The sequence below is a fragment of the Triturus cristatus genome, chromosome 10 (genome assembly GCF_964204655.1).
Source record: "Triturus cristatus chromosome 10, aTriCri1.1, whole genome shotgun sequence".
Classification (NCBI taxonomy): Eukaryota; Metazoa; Chordata; class Amphibia; order Caudata; family Salamandridae; genus Triturus; species Triturus cristatus.
The window spans coordinates 673,790,781-673,818,408 of record NC_140593.1 but is presented as its reverse complement, the minus strand read 5'-3'; the positions used below and the strand labels follow the sequence as shown (position 1 = coordinate 673,818,408).

The 27,628-nt window shown below is 46.9% G+C and overlaps 1 protein-coding gene and 1 long non-coding RNA gene across 3 annotated transcripts in view; one reads left to right on the top strand and one right to left on the bottom strand.

Moving 5' to 3' along the window:
• Positions 1 to 27,628, top strand: part of LOC146789882 (uncharacterized) — a 210,644-nt gene that overhangs the window by 63,527 nt on the left and 119,489 nt on the right. For both annotated transcript variants that reach the window (XM_085628154.1, XM_085628155.1), the window contains exons 2-3: positions 12,941 to 13,071; positions 19,217 to 19,310. In XM_085628154.1, coding sequence (XP_085484280.1) covers positions 12,941 to 13,071; positions 19,217 to 19,310 — 225 coding nt within the window. The remainder of the gene's footprint in view (positions 1 to 12,940; positions 13,072 to 19,216; positions 19,311 to 27,628) is intronic.
• Positions 6,861 to 27,628, bottom strand: part of LOC146789884 (uncharacterized) — a 37,436-nt gene continuing 16,668 nt past the window's right edge. The window contains exon 2 of the long non-coding RNA XR_014969487.1: positions 6,861 to 7,098. This is a non-coding gene — a long non-coding RNA (uncharacterized LOC146789884). The remainder of the gene's footprint in view (positions 7,099 to 27,628) is intronic.

The following is a 27,628-nucleotide window of genomic DNA, read 5'->3' as shown; positions in this document are numbered from 1 at the left end:
ACAAGGTCAGCGCTGTGATAGGTACCAGGAAGGGGAGGGGCTTTATAGAAGCGGATTTTCCGGTGGCGCCTGATCCGCTTTTCAGCAATGCATCCCAAGGAATTCTGGGGCATGTAGTGTAATGGGCGCCATCTGCCTGATGGTGGCGCCATACTCCCAACAGACATGGCATCATACACACAGAGGAAGGAAGCCCTATGTGTAGACGCGTTAATCCCTTCTTACCTAGCCCATGCAGTGTGATCGCGACATTTTATAACTCTCAAGACTACTACAGTTGTTCTTTTCTTTGGTTGCTTTGATTATACATAGATACTTACGACTACGATTGTTGTTTTACTTCCTTATGCTATTTTTTATTAATGGCTTTTAATTTTACAAATGCATGGGCACCAAGACCACTTGCCAGCTCGGTTCCTTCTACCACCAAGGATTTATGCGTTAGAATTAATACATCACCGAATGGATAGCATCCTGTTGATGATGGTTCTGCTCGGGAGTAAAATTCTGCATGTTAACTGCGGCTTCAAATGGTCGGATGCAGACATTAGCGCGTGACCTATCCCTCTCCGCCCGAGAGGCAGAGCAGGGTAGGCCACGCACTAATCTCCACCTAATTAACACATGGTTCTCTGCCGTAATCTAAAGCGCACCTATTAATTCACCGGCAGGGTTAGAAATTGAGATCAAAGTTGGTAGTCTATATGTATGTGCAAAGGACCTTTAGCATCCCTAGAGATCATTATAAATAACCTTTTTATAATCAAGTCACACATCCTGCTCTGGTGTAGGGTAAGGATATTTTACTGAGTTGGTCCTGAAGAAACGCCAGGTATCCTTTCTGGACCATGCAGGTGTGAAACATGTTGACCTTTTGATCCCACACTGTGAGACTGTCACAGTTTGTAACACCCTTTGACAATCTATACCCATCTATTTTTAACCCTGCCAATGGGTCCACTAAAACTTAAAAGGGCGCCTTAAGTAGTTTTAAGACACACTTAACTACACATATTACCCCATCCCCACATACCCTCATTCATCATCACATTTGAAAGAGAAGAGCTCCACTAAAGAGCCCTCTTGGGGGGCCCGTGGGACATTGCAGCGCAGGTCCCACAAGGAGCTAAGCCTGATGAAGTGTAGGAAAGTAGGATCTGCTTCTATGGTTACCCCCACTTTTTGCCTGGTGCTAAGCTGTATTTGACTAGTCTGACTGGGAGCCTGCTAATCAGGACCCCAGTCTATCTGCTTTCTCTCTAAATTGTGTCGTTCAGTACTTGGGTACACCCCAGATTGGATACTGGGGTGCCCTTATAAGTACCTAGTATATGGTACCCAGGGCATAGGTACCCCAGAGGTCTCCCCTGGGCTGCAGCATGCATTATGCCACCCATGAGAGACCATTCAGAATGGATCTATAGGCCTGCCAATGCAGCCTGTGTAAGTTGGTGCTGGCACCACTTACTAAATATATAGGTTTCCTATATCTATGGTGTTAGAAAAGGGATTTCTGATTGGCTAGGGCATGCACCTAAGCAAGACAGAAACCACCACTCTAGTCAGGGCAACGGAGTTACACACTGAAGATCACCCATGCTCACCCCCTTGGTAGCTTGACAGAGCAGTCCAGCTTATCCCAGAGGCAACGTGTAAAGCGTTTGTCAACACACACACAGCAGCGACACAATAGGCACATCACAAAAGAAACTCACACAAGGTTATATGAAACATAGCCTTTGTATTATGCATAAGAACACATTGGAACATAATCACATGTATGCACTGTGCCACCAGGCACTTTTAATGTATTTGCATAAATCACCAGACCAATTCGGCCACTGTCATAATCCGTACAGTGTGACCAGTAACTACTGGCAGAATTGCACATAGCACACCACCTTTAGGCATAAAGTATCATCAGCAGTGCATCATGTGCATAACACATCATGCCCCTCTTAGGCATAAACATAACTGCACAATCTGCTCCAATATCCCTTAGAGCCCACTGGTCCCCAACGCATGTAGGGCACCAAAGTACCGGCCCCTCTGTTCCCAATCGGCAGTCCCAGTGCCTCTGCGCTCACCACCTGGACTGCGCAGTAATCCTAAGTGGTTCCTTCCCACATAGGGATTACTGACACTACTGCTCTTCCTCAGTGAGGAGTGGGGGCCTCCGTTGAGGTTTACGCAGAGATGCGTAAAACACTACAATGCCACCGGACACCAGGTACGCCCGCAGCTGCCCGCAACCATGCGTGAAACTGCAATATGGTCAGAAACGCGTCGGATTCAGATGGGGTAGCGGAGACCTCTGTGGAGGTTCCACTCCATCCCCCAACAATCCTTCACAATGCCCCCGGTATATGCGAGCAAAGGAAGGAGGCACCACACTGCTCCTGCATGGCGGGAGCCCTTCCCACCCTAAAGGCTGGTTCCCGCGACTCCTCACTTGCCTGAGGCTCGTCTTTGTATGGCCACCCCAGCGACTTCCTCGTGGGGAAACCAGGCCTGGACGGGCTCCGTTGTGGCTGTCTTTCCAGCGGCGCACTCTGTGCTGCAGGGCCTCCCTCGTGATCTCGGGGAGGGGGGGCGTAAGACACTGCTTCCTCCTGTTGGGGGCGTGTCAGCTTCCTCCTTCCCGGGGGGAGCTCTGCCCACAGTCTGGCTTTCTTTGCCTGACTTCGGGTTTGTGGCGCAGCTGCGCATCTCCGCTTTTTTGATTAGAGCCAACTCCTCGGGCTCAACGGTCAAACGATAAAGCGCCCACACCGTGATTCTACTGTGCAGACACCACAGGGTGCTCACGCCTCCGGCACGCAGATGAACGCCTCCTTGGAGGCTCCAACTGTAAGCCAGCAGAAGCGCTCACCACACGCTACTGCAACACTAGCCCATGCCAGGGGCCTAAGCACATGGGAATCTTTGCAGCACTCCAAGCCCAGGTCCAGGGCAATCAAGACAGAGCGCTCAGCCCGACACCATTACTTTTCTACCGTCTGGGCACCCTGGACTTCGCTGGACTTCGTATGGGCCTGACTTCATCTCCCTTTCAGTCTGCTGTGTCGTCTGTGCCTGTGCATCATACAGGAACCGACCAGGACCTCTGAAGCATCAAAGACACTTCAAGGAATCTCCCTTGGAGTGAAGGAGTCACTCCCCTGCATTCGCAGGCACCGCAACTAAGTCGACCAGTCTGTTGATCCTGAGCTCCTCCGGACTCCAAAGGCTCTGCAACACAGGTGGTGGTTTTCCACAGATCCCGAGGCTTGCCCTACCCTCTTACCAAGTTTGAGGCCAGTATCCCTCGTGGGGGTTGCAATAACTGAACCCCTGTGCACTGCATCAACTTGCATTTACACAGGCTTGTTGACCATCTTTCTAAGAAGATCTTTGGGCTCCAAGTAGCCCCAACCTTGAGCATCTCCAGTGACCAGAATCTTCAGCCACACTGCATCATGCACATTGTTCTCTGCATCTTTCGGTGAGCTGCTTGAGGTCCTCTTTCGACTCCAGTGCATCCGGCCTGTGGGTCCACTTGAGGGTCATCGTTGTTTCTTTTGGGCTCCCCTGATTGCTCAAGGCCTGCCCTGACTCCCTCTGCTCTTAGTGAGTCCCCTGGATCTTGCTGGTCTCAACGTTGCTCCTTCTTCAATTCCTGTGTTGGTTGCATTTGCCAAAGCTTGTTGGTGCTCCTGCCGGACACCAACCCTTCAGCACTCGACATCCTTTGTGGGACAGCTCGTGCACGGCTCCTGGTCCTCCTTAGCATTGCCTGGTCCTCCTCCTCACCGTTGCCTGGTTCTCACAGCTGCAGAGTCAAGGTCATCATCCTCCATCCTGCAACGCCCGACATCGGAGAGCATTCACCTTCCAAGTCTCCTGGTCACTCCTGAGTGACATAGACTCTGTCCCCTCTGCTTGCAGGTACCTCTCATCTAGAATCCACCTTTGGATTCCACCGGACACTTTCTCCTTCTGTAACAGCTGAACTTTCCTGAAGTCCTCCATTGGGTTCAAATGCGGTTTCCGACACCACTTCATACATATGTACCCGGCTTCCCTGATGTAGGTAACTTGGGTACTAGGATATCCACGGGTGGGTTAGCTCTCCAACCTTCTGTCTTCCACGGGGGTTTCTTCAGGATCCACTTGGAAGGATGCTTAATCTTTAAACTTCTAACTGCGACTTACTCATAGAGTTGTACGGAGCACGTGGTCATGTTCCCACACTGCACACGCTCTCCGTGAGTCCCTATCTACTCACCTTGGGTAGTTCCTTGGGTCCCCATCACTTCTACGTCCTCTCGACTCTGTCTTGATCCGAGTCGTGGTTCTTATACCACTTTCTTAGTATATGGTTTGGTCCCCCCCTGGGGCCCACTGTGTATTTCGTGCTATTTACTGTGTTTTTTTGCTAAAGTATTGTGAGCATTGTGTTTATCTCGGTGTAGGAGATATTTGAAGGTACTAGAGAGTATTATATAATAAATACATATTTTTATAAATACTTCGTGTGGTTCTTTTCACTTAATCTATACTATAAGATTGCATTCTGGTAAAACAAACTGATTTACACTCCTTCTGGACTAAGCCTATAGGCTGCTCTCCACAGCTACCACTTAGAGAGCTTTCTAAGGTTGTTTAAGACCTCTTAAATCACCATAAGGGTTGTCTAGACTGGTGCAAGGTGCCCACCTGCCGAAGTGGACATCATATACCAGGACAGCTTCTCACATGAAGCATGACACCCTTTTGGGTGTGTGAGAGCTATATCTTCTATTAAGGAAGATGCCCCACTTAATATACTTTCCAACCTCACTTTACCTCTCTTCTCCATAGGAACAGCCACCCTCCGCTTCTATGTATATTCCAAGATGGAAGCGTGGGAGCTAGGACCTTTAACTGCTCCCGGCCCCATCTCTTTTAATTGATCATACTAGTTAAGCTACATGTACCATGCTCTGGAACGTTTGTTTCAGCCTCGTTTTGATGCGTGGTTTGGATATGCAGAGCATTGTCTATTTGTTCCATTAAACCAACACTAGATGGGCACTCTACGTGACTCGACAGAGGCACCTCCATATCATGTGTAACATGATTACCAACATTGTCTCCTTGGCTGGTTTTGAAAGGTATGGTTTTACATTCTAACACCAGTTCTGACATTATTCCTTTAAGGGCAGATATAGTCCTTAACAGCTGGGTGCAATAACATGAGTCAGAGACTTTCAGTAAACTGTACTTTAATGATCAGTATGTTTAACTTGTCCATGCGGGTGTCAATATTTCCTACATAAGTTGCTAGTAATTGTAAAGTTCTTTTTCGCATCTCTGATTTGTCCGCATGCCTTAACGCAACTTGAGCAGTAGTTGTTTGAGCTTTTTTCATCGCAACTTAGTCCATTCCTAACAAAGTTATGACCATTGTTATTCTGTGCACCTAAATCGTGCGGTTTTGTTTTCTGTAGACTTTTCTGAGTTTTTTGTGATGAATACATTTGAGGTGTCTTCAGTCCGTAATCGTTTTCTTCTATAATCCTTTTGTGGTACCCACTTTTAGTTTCTGGCTCTTGGGGCATAATTCCCATCATGGGCAAATGTATTGGGTCGTGTTTTGGCGGGTTCGAAGGATCTACTGCTCCTAGAATCTCCTCATCCCCAATGTATTGTTCCTCTAATTTTACTGGTAAGTCATCAATAACTATACATTTACTTGGAGGATTGCTTGCACCCCCTTTATTCTTTGAGTTTGGTTTAGTTTAGTTTAGGGGAGTGTAATAATTGACAATTGTTGACCATTCCTTTATTTACTGAAATTCCCTTTTGGGTGCCCTTCGACCAGGATTATCTAATTTCTAAGAGGCTCTGTCACAGCCAGTCTGCTATCTATATTATTAATATTTTGTGCTGGTAGTGGATAATACCACCCTGAGGATATAAGATACTTTACAGATGTCGGATGCCAGGTGGCTCGAGGGCTAAATTCGCCAATTACCTGCGGCTCCTGAGAACTCCCTCTGAAGAACTGATATTTTATGTATGGAAAGCTGCTGATTCAAAAGTACATATTAAGCGCAAACTCATGTGAGACATCTGGGTTTCAGAACAGCTTACAGCTGCAGTTTTAATAGTAATTTTGCTGTGCCACGTTTTCTGTGAGTGTTATTCCCTGGGACTGGCTCAGAGCGAGATTAGATTGAAATTCCTGTGATTGTTTTAGTCCACCCAGCATAACTCCATGACCTTCATCTTCACGTTTTTGACACTGACTGGGTGCAAGGTAATTAGAACGACCCATGGCTTGTGTCCTCTGTTTGGCCAGATAGTCCAAGATGTCTTTCTCGTTGGTGCATTGTTGGATTTGAACAATTTACACTTTCTCCAGCAGCTCGGCTGGATAGGGTTGTGAGAAAGTAGCCCCAGTAGGAGCATATGATACACTGCAGACTTAACGCTTTCATTAATACATTTAATGGGCTGATGTGCAGGATCGGGATTATGTAAATCCCAGAAGACAGAGGCCCTTGAACAAACAAATACCTTTGCAAATGTTGAATCATTATTAAGAATAATTCCGATAGCGAAAATGGGAGTTAGATTTCAATCCCGCATCAATGATGCCTAAAATTATATTAAGTCGAGAAAGGTCAAAATACAATAGAATAAGCGATAAACAAATATATTTCAGTAATGAGCTAACATAAATGTACTCTGTTCCTAAGTCAAAGGAGAGTAATTAGCAACAGCACCAACATGTAGTTTGCCTCCAATGAAAGTGATAAATCAGCAGACAATGTAAAATTTCCTAACTATCGTAACGGAGAGTTTAAATTCTATTATGGACGCGGAGGCGAGGATTAGGCTGTAACTTTCTCAATTTATTACTCCACCAGCGTCATCAACAAACACAATAACAATAAACTACGTTTCCCATGATGCACAGGGAAAGTAGAAACTGAAAAAATTCCAACAGCATTGTCCAATCCTGAGGCAGGGTGTCCCATAACTTTCCCTGAGGACGCTCTATCCTCCTCTTTCTTCCTGCGACCATATCCAGCAAGATTTTGGATTATTCTTGTTTACTGGTGTCCGTACCTAGGTCAGAAAAAATGGGATAGATGTAAAATCTGTACCAGGGAATCAACATGTTTGATTTCAGATGACAGTAACATTAACACTTGAATGGGGTTCAAAATAATCTGAATAATGTGAACGAACCCACTGAAGAACTTATGAAACTCACTGTTGTTGTAAGCTATCTCATGGAACCATTAGGTTTTTTTTAAAGACCCCTCACACACCAATCTGGTTGGTGTCATGCTTCATCATTGGAGTCCCAACCGGATGGCCGAATGCCCCCCGGTTGTGCTACGACGCCTGGTTACAGCGGAGCAGGTGTGGTGTAATTTGTGTGGGTTAAAAATAACTCTGGGAATCCTTGCCTGATATATTTATTAGTGACGGCCCAGGATATAGTTAAAAACTAGTGGTGCAACTAATGGAGGGATTTGCTCCTAGTTGTCTTTTAAAGTAGTCTACATGTTTCAGCCCGTAAAAAGAGTATAAAGGGCTTTCTTCAGGACTGAGTGAGTGAAAAGTGAGTGTCAAAAGAACACGCCACGTGAATTATGATAACCATACACATGCGCTAAGGTGTGTGGTAGTAGTTGTTGGTGTCGGTATACTTACAGACACTCAGAAAAAAACACTAGATTTTAGTGGTAGGCAGAAATAGGAGGCCCGGAAGGGGTATCATCTGTTGTCACACTGTCGTCAAGTTGAGTAGCCCGCAAAAAACTGTTGTGGTCTCCCGTGGTCCCGGCGAGGTTCAAAATAACCATCATACGCAATGAGCATAAAAGAGGTTGTAAACATTTTACTCACCACATGTACGTCGATGTTCTGGGAGGGCCTTCAAACTGAACGGGTGGGCTAATCCTCATCTCCGCGTCCTAAATAGAATTTAAACTTTCCGTTACGATAGTTAGGACATTTTTCATTGTATGGCAGGACCGGAGGCTTCGGATTAGGCTAGTTTAAAGCTTGTCCACCACCAAAGATGCCAATGACACAACTGGCTTAAGGTAAAACCTTTTAAAGGTGCAGTCAGAGGACCAGTCTGCGGCATTCAGGATATCCTTCAGCCGTGCCCCCAGGGAAAAAGCCTTTGATGCCATAGCACCTCGAACCGAATGAGCCCCAAAAAGAGACATGTCTATCCCTGCCTCCTGCATCGCCCAACGGACCCATCGCAGCTATAAACAATTGTCCGACGCCCTGTGGGCGTATGTCCACTGTAGCCACCTAGTAGGCCTTGAGAGCTCTGACCACACATAGTTTAGGGACATCAGGAAAAGCCTGATAGGACACTGACTTCGAATTACACTTGGTCCTTCTAGAGATATGAAAGGTAACTCCCTCTGGAGTGAAAACTCGGCCTTTGAGGTCTAACGCTCCTACGTCGGAGATTCTGCGGCAGGATATCAAACAAAGAAGGGTTGCTAGTTTTGCCGACATTTGTTTCCTGGACAGGTACTTGTTGGCTGGCCATGATCGGAATACGTTTAGAACTTTATTAACATCCCAGAGAGTTGAATACCAAGGTTCTGGGGGCACAGAGAGTCTGATGCCCTCAGAAGCTTACATACGAGCGGGTGCTCACCAATAGAGTACCCGTCTACTGGGATATGACCCGCTGATATCGCAGACCGAAAGGGACTGACTGACCTATAAGCCAGGCCCTCCTTAGCCAAAGAAGCTAGGAAATTAGGGACATGGACAACATCTGCCCCCACCGGATCCACCTGTTGTCGAAGACACCAAGTCCCCCATCTAGACAAGGCGGAGCGGTATCTCTTGTTAGTGCTCTCTGCCCAGGACTTCGCGAGTAGCGAGGCAGCGTCTGCCGAAAGGCCTGGCATCTTCCAACGTTGTCTGTAACCAGCCAGGCCACCAGATGAAGACTGCCTGAAAGCAGGAGGTGATGGGGATTCCCCTGAGGATCTTTGAGGAGATTATGAAACTGGGGTAAACTGATTGGAAAATCCCAGGAAAGTTCCATCAGAACTGGAAACCAGGCTTGCGACCTCCATATTGGGGTGATCACCACCAAATCCGCCTGCTGCCTCCTCACCTGGGTTGACTAGATCGGGTTGGGAAACGAAGATAGCCTGTCCATTCCAGGCTTCCATCTGTGAAATCCACCATTGTAAGTCGGTCTTTGCTTCCTCCGAGAGCGGGACAAATTGGGAATAGGTGAGACCTTTCTGGAGGTGTGAACGCTTGAGACATTGAAGGGCCCTGTAGTGGAGAGGTTCTGGGAAAATGGCCTGAATTGATGAAGACAGAAGACCCACCACCTCGGCTACTTGGAGTAAGGATATTGTGGGTTTTGCTAGCATACGCCGCAGCTTGTGTCTGATTTTGGACAGCTTGCGAGAAGACCGAGATAGTCGCCTTGACGAAGTCTATCATAAAGCCCAATAAGTGCATCAAAGGAACAAGGCCGGACTTGGGCTCGTTGATCACGAAGCCCGGAGATTCCAGAAGGAATACTGCTTGCTGTAGATGGTCTAGCAGCCGATGGGGACACTGACTCATAATGAGTGTATCGCCCAAGTATATAATCAGTCTGACCCCTTCCAATCTGAGGCACCCCACCACTGGTCTCATCCCCTTGGTGAAGCACTACGGAGCGGAGGATAAACTGAAAGGAAGGGAGGTGAACTTGAAAACCTGGGATCTCCACTGGAACTGAAGAAAACGTCTGTGAGGGGGAAAGACTAGAATTGTAAGATACACATCATTGAGGCCCAGATGGACCATCCAATCCTGAGATTGCAACAGGTCCCTGAGGAGGTGAATACCCTCCATTTTGAAGTGACGGTAAATGAGTCACCCGTTGAATTCTTTGAGATTTATTACTGGGCGGTAGCCCCCATCCCATTTCTCCACAAGAAAAATGTTGCTGAGGAAGCCTCGCGGTTGAAGGGTCGAGGGTACAATCGCCTCTTTCCGCAACAGATCTAAGATCTCCCCGTCTATTAGTTCCATCTGTTCCCTCGAGAAGACTATTGGTTTGAGACGAGTCCGTTGAATCGGGGACTCAAAAAATTATATCTGAAAACCTCGAACGGTCTGCAAAACCCAGGCGTCTGAGGTTATCAAAAGCCAATTGTGTAGAAAAGACTGCACCTGCCCCCTATTTTTATGCTCCCCGATTCCTGCACTCTCACCTTGTTGGTTGTTGTAGGAACCATTTCCTCTGCCTCTGCCACCTCTTTGGCGTGGATATGACTTAATGATAAAAGTTTCCAAATTTCTCAGGGTCTTGCCACTGTCCTCGATGAGGTTCCGTGGACTTGTAGAAGGCTTGTCTGTAGGGACGGCCGGTCGAGCGCCTCCTGCCCACCCGGCTGCGCCAAAAACACGCGGGGTGAATATGTGCTTGATGGACATTTGGGCCTTGTCCAGAGAGTTAAATGTGTTTACAAATTGACCTAATTCTTTGACGAAGAGGTCTCCGAAGAGATTACCCTCCGCTACTGGTCCAGCCTGAGAGGTGGTCAGTTCTCCCAACTTAGGGTCTATCTTAATCAATAAAGATCTGCAGCGTTCTGTAGAAATCGCCATATACCCGTTGCCAAGAAAAATTATAGCCCTCTGTGCCCAGCTTGACAGGATTTCAGTGGAGATGAGACTACCAGAGGCCATGGCGTCCTCCGCCATGTCCAGAATCTTAGCCAGGGGGACAACAGTGTCCAGGAGTTTATCCTGGCACGCCTGCCAAGAACAGTCAATTCCTTTCTTAGGGTCACAAATAAACTTGGCTAAGAATGTGGCCATCTTAGAGTCCACTTCCGGTGTGACTGCGAACTTTCCCTCCAAAACTGGTCTTGGACACTCCGCCCTGAGGCAGCTTTGAACCTCCTTATCCAGAGGCTGACGAAGTCTAGATGCCATATAGGCTGCTACTTTAGGGGCTGGGACCCATTCCGCCGACCTTGAAATCAAAATGTCATCGAGATTCAACATAACGCTATCGGCTTGGGGACCTGCTGTCAAGTCTGATCTTGCCGGGGGCCATGGTTGGCCCGAGTCACCGTCTCCATCAGAGGTTTGGAGGGACTCCTCCTGGTCCCCGGTGGGAAACCAGTCAGAATACCCCGAGGGTCCCGCCAGATCCTCTGTTGGTCCGGTGGGGGTTTGAGGAGGCTGGGCGTCCAAAAAAGCCTTCTTTAAGCGAGCAAACGCATCAGTATCTACCCCTGCGTTGTCAGTGCGCTTTCTCTTAGGGTCTAGGGCAGTAGTGGAGGGCTGTCCCGGAGGTAGGGGATTCTTAGCCACTGATAAGTCTTCCCTTGTGTCGAGGGGTCGAAGGCACTGGGCTTGAGGCTGATTTATCTTCTTCTCCAGGGGTGCCACCACTTGTGAAACTGCCTTGAGGATGGAAGTATCCATGACCTGACAAAAATGGTCATCAATGGGCAGATAGGTTACCTCTTCCTCCTCCTCTTCATAATAAACCTCTAAGTTTTCCATAACTCTGTACCTTGGAAGACTATGAGCTAATCCGGGGTTAATTGTAGGTAAAAACTTGTAATATGAGCACTTAGGCTGATGTGGGCTGGGACCACTGCTCCCTACTGGTACTGAGGGTAAAGAACTGCTCGGGCCGGTCCCTCTTATTTGCAGTTAGTCTTACCCGGTTCGCGGGTGTTCAGGCTCCAAGCAGGGGCTCTCTTGAAAACTGGCCCATGCGTCACTTGGACGCTACTTCTAAATTGCCCCAAAAAACTACACAAAACTGGCAATCTTCCCCCTCGTGTGAAAGGAAACGCGCGCGCGGCGTGCTAGTCTCTCTGCAACTGGCACAGCGGATGACGCGACTCGCCGGCCCGCGGGGTTAGAGGCGTGCTAAGCGCGTGAAATGAGCAAGAGCGCGGTCCCCCCGCGGCCGGAGAAAGATGTACAACATGAACCGATCAACATTGTAGAAATAGTGCTACATAAAATAGGGTACTTTAGAAAAAACCTTTGTCATGAATAAGTGTTGAATACCCTTTATCCTCAAACAAGGGAAATTACATTGCACTATTGAAGCAAACTAAACAGTAAGCCATTTTAAAGTGAACGAAATACAGCAATAGCTTGTGCAGCAACTGCCTTGTATATTGCAACGAGAACATCTCAACATGGCGTTCTCCTAAAGCACAGAGATAATACATTTTATTCAGTACAAGAAAACCACACCATGACATGAATCCCACTTTGTCTTTTATTATGAAAAGGAAAAATGCTGACGACAAATATACACGTAGGAAACCTGTTCTTGCAATTTTAAAAGCCAGATTTTGTTCAGCAGCTTTAAAATGGATATCACTGCAAGTAGGCAGAGGCCTAGTAAATTAAATGTGCAGCCTAGTTGTGCTAACGTTAACACACATAAATAAACATTATTTTCTGATCAATAAGGAATCTAAAAATATTCAAGATCTACTACATGCATGGTCTGAAGATTTGAGTAATGACTGTGATTGCTCAATTGGGTAACGGTTCTTTATTTTTATTGCATTTAAATCCACATGGATTATTATTCCAGTATATTGAAGCAGCCGAAGATATGCAACATGTTGCTAGTTTTTCTCCTAAAGCAACTTTAATTTTATATGAGAAGTATTGAACTGCAAATCAAAGTGAATGCAAGCCAATCATCTGTCAATTATTTCATCTATTTTTGTATTTGGTCCCTGTTATCAACAATGAAGTCTTTGGAGAGTGTCCTCTTTTTTGCATTCGGTGCTGTGATATTTCCTACCGGCTTCTTCATGGGTGTTATGAAGGACATGTGTCTCCCATTGTAGAAGGTACGGAGCAGCAAGTGGGTGGTTATTTTATCAATTTTTCATCCCAAGTTAATTTGTCCTTTTGTCCCCAGATGTTGCCATTGCGTGGGGGCCTCTATGCCTGCGAAGATGCCATCATTTGGACACAAGTCTTTGGTATTTATCAGGATGTTATCAAAGCGAAAGCACAGAAGCAGAAGAAGCTCCTGGCTCTGGATCAATGGTAGGTGCCTAACCAATCACTGCGCTTTCTAATTTGATGTGCCCAGAAGCTCTAGAGATGGAGATGTCCTTAGACATGGCCACTGCTAGGGCTGTGGGACTTTTCACTTCCTCCTGTAGTGTCTTCCCAGTGGTAAAGTATGCGACAGTGTGTGCGTCCGGCAGTGCCCTGGGGGTGCTGGAGGGTAAAAGCATCGAGTGTTTCCTCCAGACATTTTAAGTCTCTTCTAATAGTACAGTGTAAAAACCGAAGGACTCCCAACACTATGAAGTACCCCGTATGCTGTCACTGCTGTTAAGCACTGGCGCAATAAACTACCCCCCCTCCCCCCCCCCCCCACTATCTGTCAGTGCGAGAACACTCCAGAAATGTAGAAGCCCTGCCTCTTGTGAAACCCTTCTTTCCCCCAGATGGATTTATTCATTACCGTAATTATTGCGTTATCCATGCAGGACACATGAGCGTACATAATGCACGGTATAGCGTCTTATTAGCTACCTATGCTGATGACCTTTTAGGTAAAAGACTGCAGAGCCTAACAATGTTTGTTGTGTGCATATCGTCATGTCAACATGATGCAACTAGTGCAGTACTTTCTTGCTGAAAAGTGCCTTCGCAAATTGCACACAACCATAAACAGTAGGATTGATTACAAATGTGCAATCCATTAACGGTTTCGGTGCCGAGGTCTTATGCTGAAGGGTTATAAAGCCATCCTTCTAAGCACCCGAGCACAGTACCTCGTCACTATGCACCGACACACAGCGATGTTTGGCAGTGCCATCGTTGGCTGGCAGCTGTCATATTCACACTCCAAACTATGTAAGTCTGTCTACCCTACGAGAGAGAGACATAGTTTACTTGACTGGGGGCATGCTCATCACACTGCAGTACATCATATGTAAAAAAAATAAAAAAATAAAGAAGGTCGGGTCCCTCGTCAAGAGGTCACTGCAGCTTGCACCACCTATTGCCCCTGCCAGCGCTGCCAATGACAGTACTGGCACAACTACTGCCATCACACACCTACAGGTGTAACAACTGAGACCATTCCAGGCCCCCCAAAGCTATAAGAATGGCTTTGCCGGCAGGTATCAGTAATTTTTATTTCATAATGGATCAACAAACAACTGTTGTGCTAATCTCTAAATTAGGTAAGCAGCGTCACCATGTGGCGGACTGTCGTAAGGGCCAGTGTTGGCAGTTAAGTTCCAGTACCAAACCCCGGAAACCACTGGCTCAAATTAAGCACTGTCACAAGAACATTTCCCGCTGCCCATGTACGTCGGATTGTACCAATTTACACGTGCAAGGTGCTACATAGCTCCGCCGATCTCAGAATAAATGCACTTTCAATAATTTTTTATGTTTTATAGTTTGAATCCTAATTTTGTTTGCATTTCCTAGTATTTGCTGTATAATCGCAATAATTGATATCTATATTTTACACAGTAAGTTAGAGTGTAGTACACGTCCACAAATATAGCTGCCCCCTCTGTGCATACTGGTTTAGCGGTCCGAAACTGGGTATTTAGTCTCTTACTCCCTGCGAATAGGGTGACCAACCGTCCGTAAATTTCACGGACAGTCCGTAATTTCGGCCGTCTGTCCGTTGTCCGTGAAGGATTCTTTATCGGACGCCATTTGTCCGTAATTTTAACAGTTTCCACAGAGACTCCGATGCAGCACTAAAGCTCAGACCCCCAGCAGCATTGGAGAGGCACAGCGGGATGGCGACCCTCACACCTTCAGGCCTTGATGAGCTGTTAAGAGGTGCTTGAAGGTGACTGAGAGGGAGGGGCTGCAGCTTCAGGAGCAGGGGCATCTATTCAGATGCAAACAGCCCTGAATGCCTCATGTCTTTGCAATTTAGAGGGGCCTCGCACATTCCCTTTCTGCCCAGGGCCCCAAATACACTAGAACCGGCCCTGATTACACCGAGGCAGCACGTGGTTCTCTTCACAGAGCTTAATTACTGTCACTAAATTGTAAGCAAACCTCGGTTCTTCAAACATGCAGTCTATAATGTAATAAAATAAAGAAATGGCACAATCGCACCCACTCTGATTAACAAAGTATGGAGGACAATCAGTTAAATCAGTTCTCTTGGAGTATCTCCTTTAAGTACCGTACATCACAGTGGGGGATGGCAAAACCAACATTTTGGAAAGAGAGCCTGTCGTCTGGTTGTCTTGTCCAGGAGGGGGTGAGGAGCCCTACCCCACCCTGGAAGAGACCAAGATGATACTAGAATACTGCATGCCCACCCCTGTGCCCACCCTGGTGGATCTTGTTCTCCCTCCTGTGATGGCTCCTGTCCCCCATGTGGTGGCTCCTGCCCCCCCCCCCCCCCCCCCACCTGTGATGGATCCTGTCTCCATGCTGGGTGGCTTCTGTCCCAGCCCTGGAATGGCTCCTGCAGCGAGGGTGAAGTTCTTGATGGGCCTCTTCTCAAAAAGACTCAGCTCAAAATTAATATGAAAAGGTGGGCGAGTGAGTAAGTGAAGGGGTGGATGGCTGGATGAATTAGTGAAAGGGTGAATGGATGAATGAACGATTGAATAGATGGATAATGAGAGAGGATAGATGGATTGATGAGTGAGTGGAAGGATGGATGAGAGAAAAGGTAAATAGCTGGATGTATGGGTGGAAGGGTAGCTGGATGGGTGGAAGGGTGGATGGATGAGTGAGTGGATGGATGAGTGAAATGATGGATGGATTGATGAATTGATAAGTGCAAGGGTGAATGGATGGACAGATGAGTAAAAGGGTGGATGTAAGGATGGATGAGTGAGTGAAAGGGGGGTAGATGGACAAAAGGTTGAATAGATGAGTGAAGGAGTGAAAGGATAGATGGATGAGAGAAAGGATGGATGAGTGATAGGGTCAATGGATGGATTCATGAGTGGATGAGTAGATGGATGGGTGGGTGGATGGAAGGAAGGATGGCTAAGTGAAAGGGTCGATTGAGAGAGAAAGGAAGGATGGATGGATGACTGAAAGGGTGGATGGGTGGAAGGAGGAGTGACTGGGTGGATGGATGAGTAAGTGAAAGGATGGCTGGATGGGTGAAAGGGTAAATGGCTGGATGGATGAGTGAATGGATGGATGGGTGGAAGAGTGGATGGATGAGTGTACAGATGGATAGGGTGGAAGGGTGGATGGATGGATAATGGATGGATGAGTGAAAGGATGGATGAGTGAAATGATAGATGGAAGGATACATGATGGATAGGTTTGCAAATGGTTGAATATGTTTGGATACGGCTGCAGTGCTTAATTTGTGCCGCTGCTTTCCGGTGCTCAGCACCGGCACTTCATTGTCAGGGCCGGAGCTACAAATTATTTTCAGGAGGCAGTGGTGGTGAACGTAATAAAAAAAAAAAAAAAAGAATACACGAACAAAGGGGATACCCTGCTGCGCTCTTGTGGAGGTTTTTGTAAGGATGGATGTGATTCTGCTGTGCTCTTGTGGCGGTTGAGACGTCCGGTCAGTGGTACCTAATAGCGTTATGTTGTAGGGGGGGGTGTGGTTGAGTAAGGAGCCATGAGATGCTCTCTGTGTTATGTACACTTCACATGTGACGTGGGGTCATGCTTATTTACTGTACATCATGTGGAGTTTAACAAGGCCTTGCGGTTGCCTCCTGATAGGACGCCACCTTACTATGCTAGCACATTCTAAGGGGGTGGATAAAGCGTGTTCTTGAAGGGTGCCGAGTTGCACCTTGAGGCATGGGTGATTACACAGTTTAGTGGTGTTCTGTGGGCCGACTATACTACAGCTGGAAAATAATTCCTTTATTGGAAATAGTATTTCACAGCTTTTTGGGGCTTCCGTTTTCTGTGAGCGAACTGAGAATTTAGTTTCACCGGGTGTTTTTCCTTCTAGTGTTGTGAAATGGCTATTTTGGTCATTGGCTGCATAATGTGTTTTCTTTTTCTTGAGTTGTAGAACTGGTCTATTTGTCTTGTGTATAAATTGTGTTTTCGTATGGCATCCTCCTGTTAAGAGGAATGGGGTTGTGGGCTTTTGTTTAAGTCAAAAATGTGAATCCCGGCAGGGCCACTCAGCCTTTCATCCTCCATGATGAGTAATTGAGACCCTTTGACCTGGTAAATATTAACACCTGTTGTGTACAGATCGTAGAAAGGGGCAGGAGGGTGGTATGGAGCCGTACACATAACTTTATTAATAATAAAATAACATGACTTGCAATATATGCGTTGACCCACGAAGAGTACTGTGCCCTCTAACTTCTTATCATATGAAGTAAATATGCTCCTTAAAGACCGTCTCATGCTTCTAAGCGCTGTAACTAAAAAGTATTATTCCAGTTATCAATGGTACTTGGTGGCATCTTTGCTGAGAGCGGATAAGGACATCAGGAGTCACTTGAGGCTTTGCCCTTCTTTATTGATGGCCCCTCTCCACATTTCACAGTGGAAATAAATAGCATAATACACTCTGCGCATCTGCATCAATGCTACATATATACTGCTGCAGTTTGGCCACGTTGTTAATGTAGGTTCGGACTAGAGACTGTCGTGCATGTGACTGTCACTCAGTGCCTCAGGGAAGGGACTGCCATGAGTGATCATCACTCGATGCCTAAGGGACTACCATGAATGACCATCACTTGATGTCTCAGGTGAGGAACTGCCATGAGTGACCATCACTTCATGCCTCAGGCGAGGGACTGCCATGAATGACCATCACTTGATGTCTCAAGTGAGGGACTGCCATGAGTGCCCATCACTTGATGCCTCAGGCGAGGGACTTCCATGAATGACCATCACTTGATGTCTCAGGTGAGGGACCGCCATGAATAACCATCACTTGATGTCTCAGGGAATGCCATAGGTGACCATTACTTGGTGCCTCGGGAGAGAGACTGCCATGAGTGACCATCACATGAATGACCATCACTTGATGCTTGAAGTGAGGGACTGCCATAAGTGACCAGCACATGAGTAACCATCACTTGATGGATCAGGTGAGAGACTGCCACGTGTGACTAACACTGGAAGGCTCGGATGAGGGACTGCCATGAGTGACCATCTCTTGATGCCTTAGGAAAGGGACTGCCATGTATGACCATTACTGAATATATAGGTGAGGGACTGTATGTGCATGACCAGCACTGGATGGTTCGGGTGAGGGACTCTATGTGCGTGACCATCATTGGACAGTTCAGGCGAGGGACTGTGTGCGTGACCATCAGTAGATGGTTCGGGCAAGGGACTGTATGTGCGTGTCCATCAGTAGCTGGTTTGGGCAAGGGACTGTATGTGTGTGACCATCAGTGGATGGTTCGGGCGAGGGACTGTATGTGCGTGACCAGTGGATGGTTCAGGCTAGGGACTTATGTGCGTGACCAGCACTAGAGGGCTGAATTGAGGGCACTTTCATAAACGTAAACACTTGGTGGCCCATTGGTTTCATGTACTGGTTTCATGCCACCCTCCTCCAGGCCATTGGATCACAGCTCGGCGAGGTGAGCTAGTTGGTTTCTGTGGCTAACTTACTGCCCGACTGGCAGGTGGCCATCCAGCAGCGAGGACCCCCGCAGAGTTGATAATGCTCCTAGAGTAAGTGGGTGGAGTCAGTGAAGGAAGTGAGTGGAGCCAGGGAAAGTGGATGTGGCCTCTTACAAACATTTGAGCACCTGGACTTCATATTTTACAAATTAAGCACTGTATGGCTGGGCTTACTTACATACTATTGCGCGACCTCCTCTGATGTGTCATCTGGAAGCTTGGTTATCCTCTCACCTCCTCCCTTCCAAATGGGTAAAGCTCAGAGGGCGGGGTGTAAAACATTCGCCCATTTTTCTTTTCTCCACAGAGGTTATATCCAGAACTGGGGTCTATTGAACTCTAAGCTTCCTCCGAAGAAGGTTGGGGAGGGAACTACATCGCATTAGGACTCAATTTGGGAGCGTTTTCCAGCAGTGCTATAGATTTCCAGCCATGCCTACTTGCTTGCTGCAGCGCCATGTAATCATTCTGCTGACTGTCATTCGTCCCCTCATTGCATTAGCTGGGGGGGGCGGGGTTGTTAAGGTGTGTGTTTGGAAGGTGTGGATAGAAGTGATGTAGTATCTTCTCGTAACCATGGTAACTGTCGGGTTCCCCTTGGTAGGTACCAGAAAGAGCTGCCCGCCTCTGTGCTCTCAAGGACGGACAAACACCTGACGCATGATGAGCTGGTGAAACTGATGGAGTGGAAATTGACTGTGAGTATCTTAGGTTCTCCAGAGCAGCTCCCTGTTTTAATACAAAGTAATTTTAATTTCTGTTCCTTTCGTCTGGACTGTAGTATATGTAATCTGCTTTGATTTACCACATAGAGTGCCCATTGCACAGACCCTTCCCTTCCCTTTCAGCTCAAATGACGGTCAGATTTGGAGGTAAATCTGGAGACGGAATAGGACGGTCTGGTGCTGCTATGAGTGGACAAATGGCCCACCTCAGACCCACACTAATCTGGAATTTTCGATGCAGCCATTGAAAAAACTTACAATAGAAAAACTCAACTGGAATGTAACGTAGGTAGAAAATCTCTCCAAGGACCGAAGTTTAGATGAACATGGATATATGGCACCTGAAATGTATCCCTATGAATCAATCAATCATAGGCATTTATAAAGCACACTACTCACCCGGAGGGTCTCAAGGCGCTAGGGAGGGGGGGTCCGCTACTGCTCGAACAACCAGGTCTTGAGCTTCTTCCTGAAGGAGAGGTGGTCTTGGGTCAGGCGTAGGTCGGTCGGGAGGGCGTTCCAAGTCTTGGCGGCCAGGTGGGAGAAGGATCTTCCTCCTGTTGTCGCTCTGTGGATGCGGGGGACGGCTGCGAGGGCGTGACTGGTCGAGCGGAGGTGGCGTTTGGGAGCGTAGAAGTTGAGGCGGCTGTTGAGGTAGGTCGGGCCTTGGTTGTGTAGGGCTTTGTGTGCGTGGGTGAGGAGCCGGAAGGTGATTCTTTTGTTGATCGGAAGCCAGTGCAGGTCTCTCAAGTGTCTGGAGATGTGAGTTCGTCTGGGGACGTCGAGGATGAGTCTCGCCGAGGCGTTCTGGATCCGCTGGAGTCTCTTCTGGAGCTTGGCGGTGGTACCGGCGTAGAGGGCGTTGCCGTAGTCCAATCGACTGGTGACGAGGGCCTGGGTGACCGTCTTCCTGGTCTCGGTGGGGATCCACCGGAAGATCTTACGTAGCATGCGCAGGATGTTGAAACAGGACGAGGAGACGGCGTTGACTTGTCTGGTCATGGAGAGGGAGGAGTCCAGGATGAAGCCCAGGTTGCGTGCGTGGTCTGTCGTTTTGGGTGCGTTGCCCAGGGCGGGGGGCCACCAGGAGTCGTCCCAGGCGGAGGGTGAGGAGCCCAGGATGATCCCTATAGCAAAGCAGTGACAAGGATTCTGAAAAAAAAAATATTCCGTATACAAGGTACTGAAAGAAGCGATCCAGTTAGAAACCCACAAGTCAAAAAGCCATTGTCCAACAATCCCACTGCTGGCTTCACTGTAGGTGACAAGTATCTACTCTCATACTGCCTGGAGGGATGGTAAAATATGACACACACTCTACCTTGGTCACATGCATTCAACATTGGGATGTGGTGTTTCAAAATATGGAACATGGGCTACATTGATGAACCTTGTACATCCTAACGCCAGCTGGAAAGAGGATAAAAAATGTGCGATGGTGGGGAAAAAGCCTTATCTCTCTGTGCCTCATATTGTGAATGTGTGTAATTTCTTTCAATCGCTGTATCCTGCTTGGCCTATCCGTTAACTTCACTTCCTTCTCATGCCTCAGATTCATATCTTGACTTTATTTTTTCGTCACTTTCTTCCTACATATTGGTTTCTTTTCTATTTGTCCCTCTTACTGACCATTCTATTTTTGTTTTTCATGTTTCTGTTCCTCCTCTTCTTTAATGTGTTTCATTTCTTAGTTAAAGCTTCCAATGTTATGTGCACTCTACACTTGCTTATCCCCCTTCCAGAGAATCTTTCAATTCTGTCGATTCTTATTCAGCCACCTCTGTTTTCTTCTCAGCCTTACAGCCTGTGTTGGTTCTGTTTTTATCGTGCACCTCCATTCACTTCTTATCAGCCACCCCTGCTTTGGTTTCGCATTGTTTTTATCCATTCTGAAAGGCTTTAGAAGTAGTCATGTACCCCTTCTGAACTTGGATGTCTTTTCTTCATTCTTCCTTTGACCCCGCTACAACAGCAATGTTGCCAAGAGCTCATTACTGAGTTCTCCTGTGACTATTGTTGTCTTTTTTCTAAATTCTGTATTTGATCACAGTTCTCCTTTCACTATTTTTTTTATTTTTTTTATTCTGTATTTGATCAGATCCTTCTTTGGTCTCATCACCTGCTTCTCCTTGCTCCCTTTGTGTGGCAGAGTTTGCAGTGATTTCGATCTTGAAAATTGATACACTTTAGGCTATGTTTTCAGTTGTTTTCCATTGCCCTGCTTTTCCTTGTCACTCTCAGCCTTTGCTCCCATTTCAGAGTTTATCTCTACAGCTTTGGCGATTGTCTCACTGACAGTCAAAGTCTGGATACCTTGTCGGTGTTGATCTCCTTTCGTTCTCCTTTTAGCTGTCAAGTATTTCTCTACTTTGTAGTCCGTATTAAACCCTAAGGAGTCCTTCCTGCCATTTGTCCTAGAAGAATACTACTTTCTGTAAGAAAGGCAATCCCACCGATTTTGCTGTGGGTCATTCACAGTTCTTTACAGTTTGGTTCTGTTCGAATCCATTTAAACAAGTAATCCTCCATCCCTTATTAAAAACCATCGCTTGCACCGATTGAACTAGCCAACCTTCGACTGAGCTCCATCCTTCCTTTTCTCGTGAAATTATTCATCAGAGTAGTAACTGCACACTTTCAGAAATTTGTGGTGGCTACTTATCTTCTCTATGCTTTATAAGCAGAGTTTCACCCTTGTTTGGGGACCAAAGTGGCAGTTTAGTTTGGTTTTCTATGATTTTGTAGTGGACGTCAGGGTCTTGAAATCATTAGATCTTTCTTCGGCTTTTGAAATTGTGTGCTCTGAACACTTGTCCAATATACTGGTATACTTTTCAGCAGAAAGTTGTTCATACAGATACTCATATTCAAGTGGATATATGAAATAAACTTTCTAGGTATAAAGTGACAATTCAGTGAGCATTGGTCTCTGAATTATTTTGGGAACAGTAATCAAAACATACTGTATGGCATAGAATGTTGGATCATATTAAAAAAAAAAAAGTATTTAAAAACATGTAAATATACAAATCATGACTTAACGTTGCTTTAAGTATTGTAGAATTCTTTCCTCAACAGGACTGCGGGATCACCCTACATCAATCTTGGTCCCTTCCTCTAATGTTGCTACGATCAAAAGACAAATGGCCTCACTGCCTGTGATATAAATCTACACACAGTAATTATTGTCGCAGGTAGCGGGGATAACCAGTCTCGACACATCAGAACGTGTCCCCTAGACATTACATAATTTTATATAAGGGTTAAACAATCCCACTATCAGAAGGGAATGTAAGAATAGTAGGAAAGAGCAACATCAATATTCCCCAAAATGTATTCAATATAATCCATAGTTACATTATTTTCTAAATCTACAAATGGTTCTATTTGTACCCAAGATAAGTTGCAAAAACCCCATGTGAGAAGTTGGCCTGGTATATGATGTTCACTAGTTAAAGTGACCACCTTGTACCATGCCAAGCAACCCTTATGGTGTGGTTGTAAGTCAACCTTTTCGGACTAGCTGCCCTAGTGGTAGCGTAGGCTAAGCAGTCTTTGAGGCTAAACTCGTTAAAGCGTGTCAAGCAGGCCGTTTTTCCATATGTAACCCCCCTTTATACCAATGAAAGGACACCACACAGATATATATTCAAAATATATATGTATTTATTACTCAAAGTATCCCCTAGACTCTTTATGAGCACAGGAGCACAAATCGTTAAACAAGAAAGTATTACAATATACAGAAGTTGCACTTTATATGGATAGGCCCTGGTGGCCGATCAAACCATATACTAAAATAGTGGTATAAGTACCACGAACAGGAAAGGGAAAAGGCCTAGGGCCTCTAGAATCGCTGGGCCTACAAGGAGCTTACTTCAGTTAGTGGCCAGGAGGTCCACGGGTCGCGTGTGCAGTGAGGAAAGTTACACGCGGGCTCCCATAGGTTTTCAATGGGTGCGTAAAAGTTCAAAAGTTACTGCTAGAAGGGTCTTCTGGATGGACTACGAACTTAAGACTTAAAACACAGACACTAGAGATGTTTCTCTACACTTGGGCACCGGAGTGCCAGCTTTACCTCACCGACAGGAAGCGGGTGCATAGGTCTCGAAGTGCGTCGGGTTTCGTCTATCTGTTCAATGGAGCCTGATGACAAAGATGCTGCAGGCGGCCGGTCCAGAAGAGATGCGGTGGATCCAAGAGTGGATCGGAGTTGTAGAAGACCTGAAAGCAGAGGGGACAGTGTTCACAGTCACTAGCCAGTGACCGGCGTGGCACCAGGTAGGTACCAGGCGATGTCGGGTGCAAACAGGTGATGAGGTGTAGCTTGTCTCCGCAGCCACGTGGTCCCTGAAGGTCGACGACGTCCAGGAGTCGGTTCACGAGCTGTCCCACGCAGGCTCTCGCTGTCGGCGGTGTCGGCGACTCGAAGGAAGCAAACAAGCCTTGGCAAAAGCAGAAGTCATGAAGAATGAAGAAAGCTGATGGTTCCGACCAGCAAGGTCAGAGGGGCTGCTCCTTTGGAGGGCAGCAGGGGCCAGTCTGGAGCAACCAGACCAGCGTCGTAGTTTTCAAGTTAGGTCGCCAAGATGGCCACTAGCCAACGGGCCAGGGTCCGGTTAGGCACGTCGAGTTGCAAAGTGCAGAGGGGCCCCACGCAGATCGTGGAGATGCTGGAGGACTCACCTTTGGTGCAGATGCTGCTCGGATGTTGGGCTTCTCAGGACCCAAAGCACAACTTGGAGGGAGCCTCTGTTGTCGTGCTTGCAGCTTGTCATGGGTCTTTCAAGATGGCTGGCTCCACGTGTCTCGGTGCCTCCACGGGTTCCTTCTTTTCAGGGACTGTGGATCGGGCAGTGAGAGGTCTGGAGGTCCAGGTCTTGTCGGGCTCTGGGCTCGGGCTCCGGCAGGAGGCGGCGGCAAAGCAGACGTCGAGTAGCTGGTTGGTGCTTGCGTTAGCAAGATGGTCACTCCCTGACCATAGGGGAGATTTCCTTCTGTCCTCTGTGCAGCAGAGCGTCGAAGTTCCCGTCTTCTTCTTGTAGTTAAGTTGATTCCAGGATGTCTGAAGTCTTAGGACACAGCTCCTACCTTTAAGCGGATTCTAGGGGCCGGACTACCTGCTAGGTCCCTCCCTAAGGGTGGGACCAGGAAGGGGGGTGGTTACACCCCCAATCCTTTGTCCAGCTCGCCCCAGGTCCGGGGCTGATGTGCCCCAGGACCGGTTTGAACTGGCATATGCATCGAGGCTCCTTGTGAGCCTCAGGCATGTCTGATTCTATTCAAGCCCTACCTGACCAATACACAAAATCCTGTCTGGGGTGGTGCACGCACCTCCCCTGGCAGGAAACCCTTTGTCCACGTCTCCCAAGCTGGAAGGACTCCCAGCAGCAGGAGGGCAGACTTGTGTCTGTGGTGGCAGCATCCATTTTGTGGAGCTGAGGCTATGTCTGATTTTACCCGGGTTTCAGGTACTGTACATGTCGTGTCCCTCTAGAAGGGTGGAATGCTAACCCCGTCACCAGAATTGCCGAGGGGTTAGTATTCCAATTCGTATGACACCTTACTCGACATGTTTTGATAAAGCCAAACCAAAGATAGCATTTAACCGCGAGGTTCATAATTCACTTAAGAGTATATGGTATGACGATATCTGGAAACGGTAGAAGGAAGTTGTTCCGACCACTGCAGACAGGCTCAGCTCATGCCAGAGCACCATCTCACATGGAACCAAGCACTCTGCCTTCAGGATTGTTAAGGCCTGCCATAGGAGTGACTTTTAGGTTACCAGGTGTCCCATTTAAGGTTAGGTATAGGTATACTACACCTAAGTAAGAGGTGGTTACACCAACTTACCCCAGCTGAGTGATCAGCCAGTTGTGTCAAATTGCTAGGCCAGGCCAGGGGTGGCACAATACATGCTTCAGCCCCTGGTAGGCCTTAGATACACCAATGCCCTGGGTACCTAGTGTACACTGGTACAGGGGCTCACAGGGTGATCCAATTCCAATTGGTTGTGAACCTATAGTGCATAGTGTCAATTTAGTAGAGAGAACAGCAGGCTGGGGGTCCGATTAGCAGGCCCACAGCCTCAATATGTCAAAAACCAGTGAAGCAAAAAGCAAAAATTTGGGGTGACCATAGGATAGCAGACCCTACTCTCCTACACCCCAGCAAACTCTCCTCTTTAAAAAGACCTAAACACACAACAATATCACAAATGTAAAAGGTTCAAAACCGAGCCACAGAGGGAAAATAGGAGGGAGGAGCTGGAGGACAACAAAGATTGTATACAGAAAGGGTGCATCAATGTTCCTAGATTTGCAACCACGACTATCAAATATTTTGGTAATTGCCCTACACGGTTCCCTTACGTCAACGTTTCGGTCCCACTCTTATAACTTTACAAGAACATCTTCTGGACCAGGTGTGGGTTATATGTTTAAAGGTACTGTAAACAAAAAAATACTACATCACATTAATATTCTTTGTCTCTTGATATCGAAGTATCCTCCAAATTGCTTTAGTATACTAAGCGTTAATAAATATTGATCCTTTCAATCGACTAACCTTCTCAAAATATGTTTAGTAACAATCTTGATCAAATTCAAATTGATTTAATCAAAAAATTATTGAAGAATGCATCAGTCTTACTATTGAGAAATATTTAATTAATCATGAAAAAACATTTATACCCCACCCAGCATACATCTTAAGGTTGCCTCCACTTATCATTTCATTACATCAAAGAGCAAATAGTCAAACCGTATTTTTGTTATCTCTATGAGGATGTATATAAGAAACCAACAATAATTTCATTTACATTTCTTTTACAAAATATTATGTTCGAGGCATGTGTGCTGTAGATATACATGCTTTGCATAATTCTGCCATCTAGTGTTGTGTCCAGATATTTGCAAGTTGTTTTTCTTCGAAGAAGTCTTTCACCTGGTAAGGTGACTCCTCCTTTCGGTGATAGTGCGCATGAGCATCGACTCCATTGTTAGATTGTTTTTTCCCACCATCGGGTTCAGTCGTGTATTGCTGCGCTCCGGTTCGAAACTGTTCTTCGGGTTCGCCTCGACGTGCAATCCTCTCTGCCCTTGACAGTATTGCTTCTGTACGCGTTCCCATTTCTCTGCATATTGTTTCAACAGCGGAATCAACTTTTCGACCGGAAAGCTTCGTGGATGCCCTTCGGGCCTAACCGCGCTGAGTCCGCTCTCTGTTGATGGATCGGACTCTGTTTAAAGTCTGTCCTCGGTGCCATGTGAAGTATCCGCACACCAACTCACACAAAGTGTGCAACTTGTGCTTGTCTCCCGAGTACAAAGAAGAAACCTGTGACGCTTGCAGATCGTTCCAATCAAAGAAAATTCTTTGCGATTGTCGGGCTCGACATCAAGAGATGCAGCGTCAAAGCATCGAAGATATGCCGGTCATCTTTGGCCAAGATTCCCAACAAGAAGACATCGATGCATCAGCGGCAGAGGAGGAGGAAACCTTCTCCGAACAAGACTCAAAATCGGAGCTCAAAATAGACCTCGAAGTCTAAGAACTGCCGTAGGGACAAGGTGACGTGAGTACAGAAGGCCCCTTGCCCCCACAAACTTCGGCCCCACCTCTGCTTCCCTTCCAAGATCGGCACAGAGACAACGTTTCCGACGCCCCGCCTCCGGGCCCGTCTCCTAAACAGCCAGTCAAGCCTTCCGGCTCGGTACTGAGCTATCAAAAGCCCTCCTCGGAACCGAAGCCCTCCGGTTCCTAACACAAGTCTGGCCCGGAGCCGAAATCCTCCGTGTCGAAAACCAAACACCCTTCAGAGCCAAAACCTTCCCCGCCGAAAGGGCAGCTTCCTCCGTCACCAAGACGCCAGCACCGAAAACTTTGTCGCCAAAACAGAGAGAGACCCCATCGGATCCGAAAGTGGACATTATTCCATTAACACCAGATCATAAGCAAAAGAAGCTGTATATTAACCCCGAGACCGGCCATATTCACACAAAGCCGCCTCAAAAATGCAAGCTTCTGGATGAGGACACTTCTTACAAAATCCCTTTAAAGAAAATATCTCTGGCTACAAGTCCTTTTCATCTACCATCACCACCACCACCTCCTTCTCCACCTGAGAATCCCTTGCAAATTACACTTCAGGATTCCCCACAATCTCCCCATTGCGATGACCATGATAATGATGGAGGGATACATCTCCCAATGGATCTATGGACAGATTATACAATTGATCCCCTGGGTGATAATGATCCAGACCTTTACCCAGCCAAACCATCTCC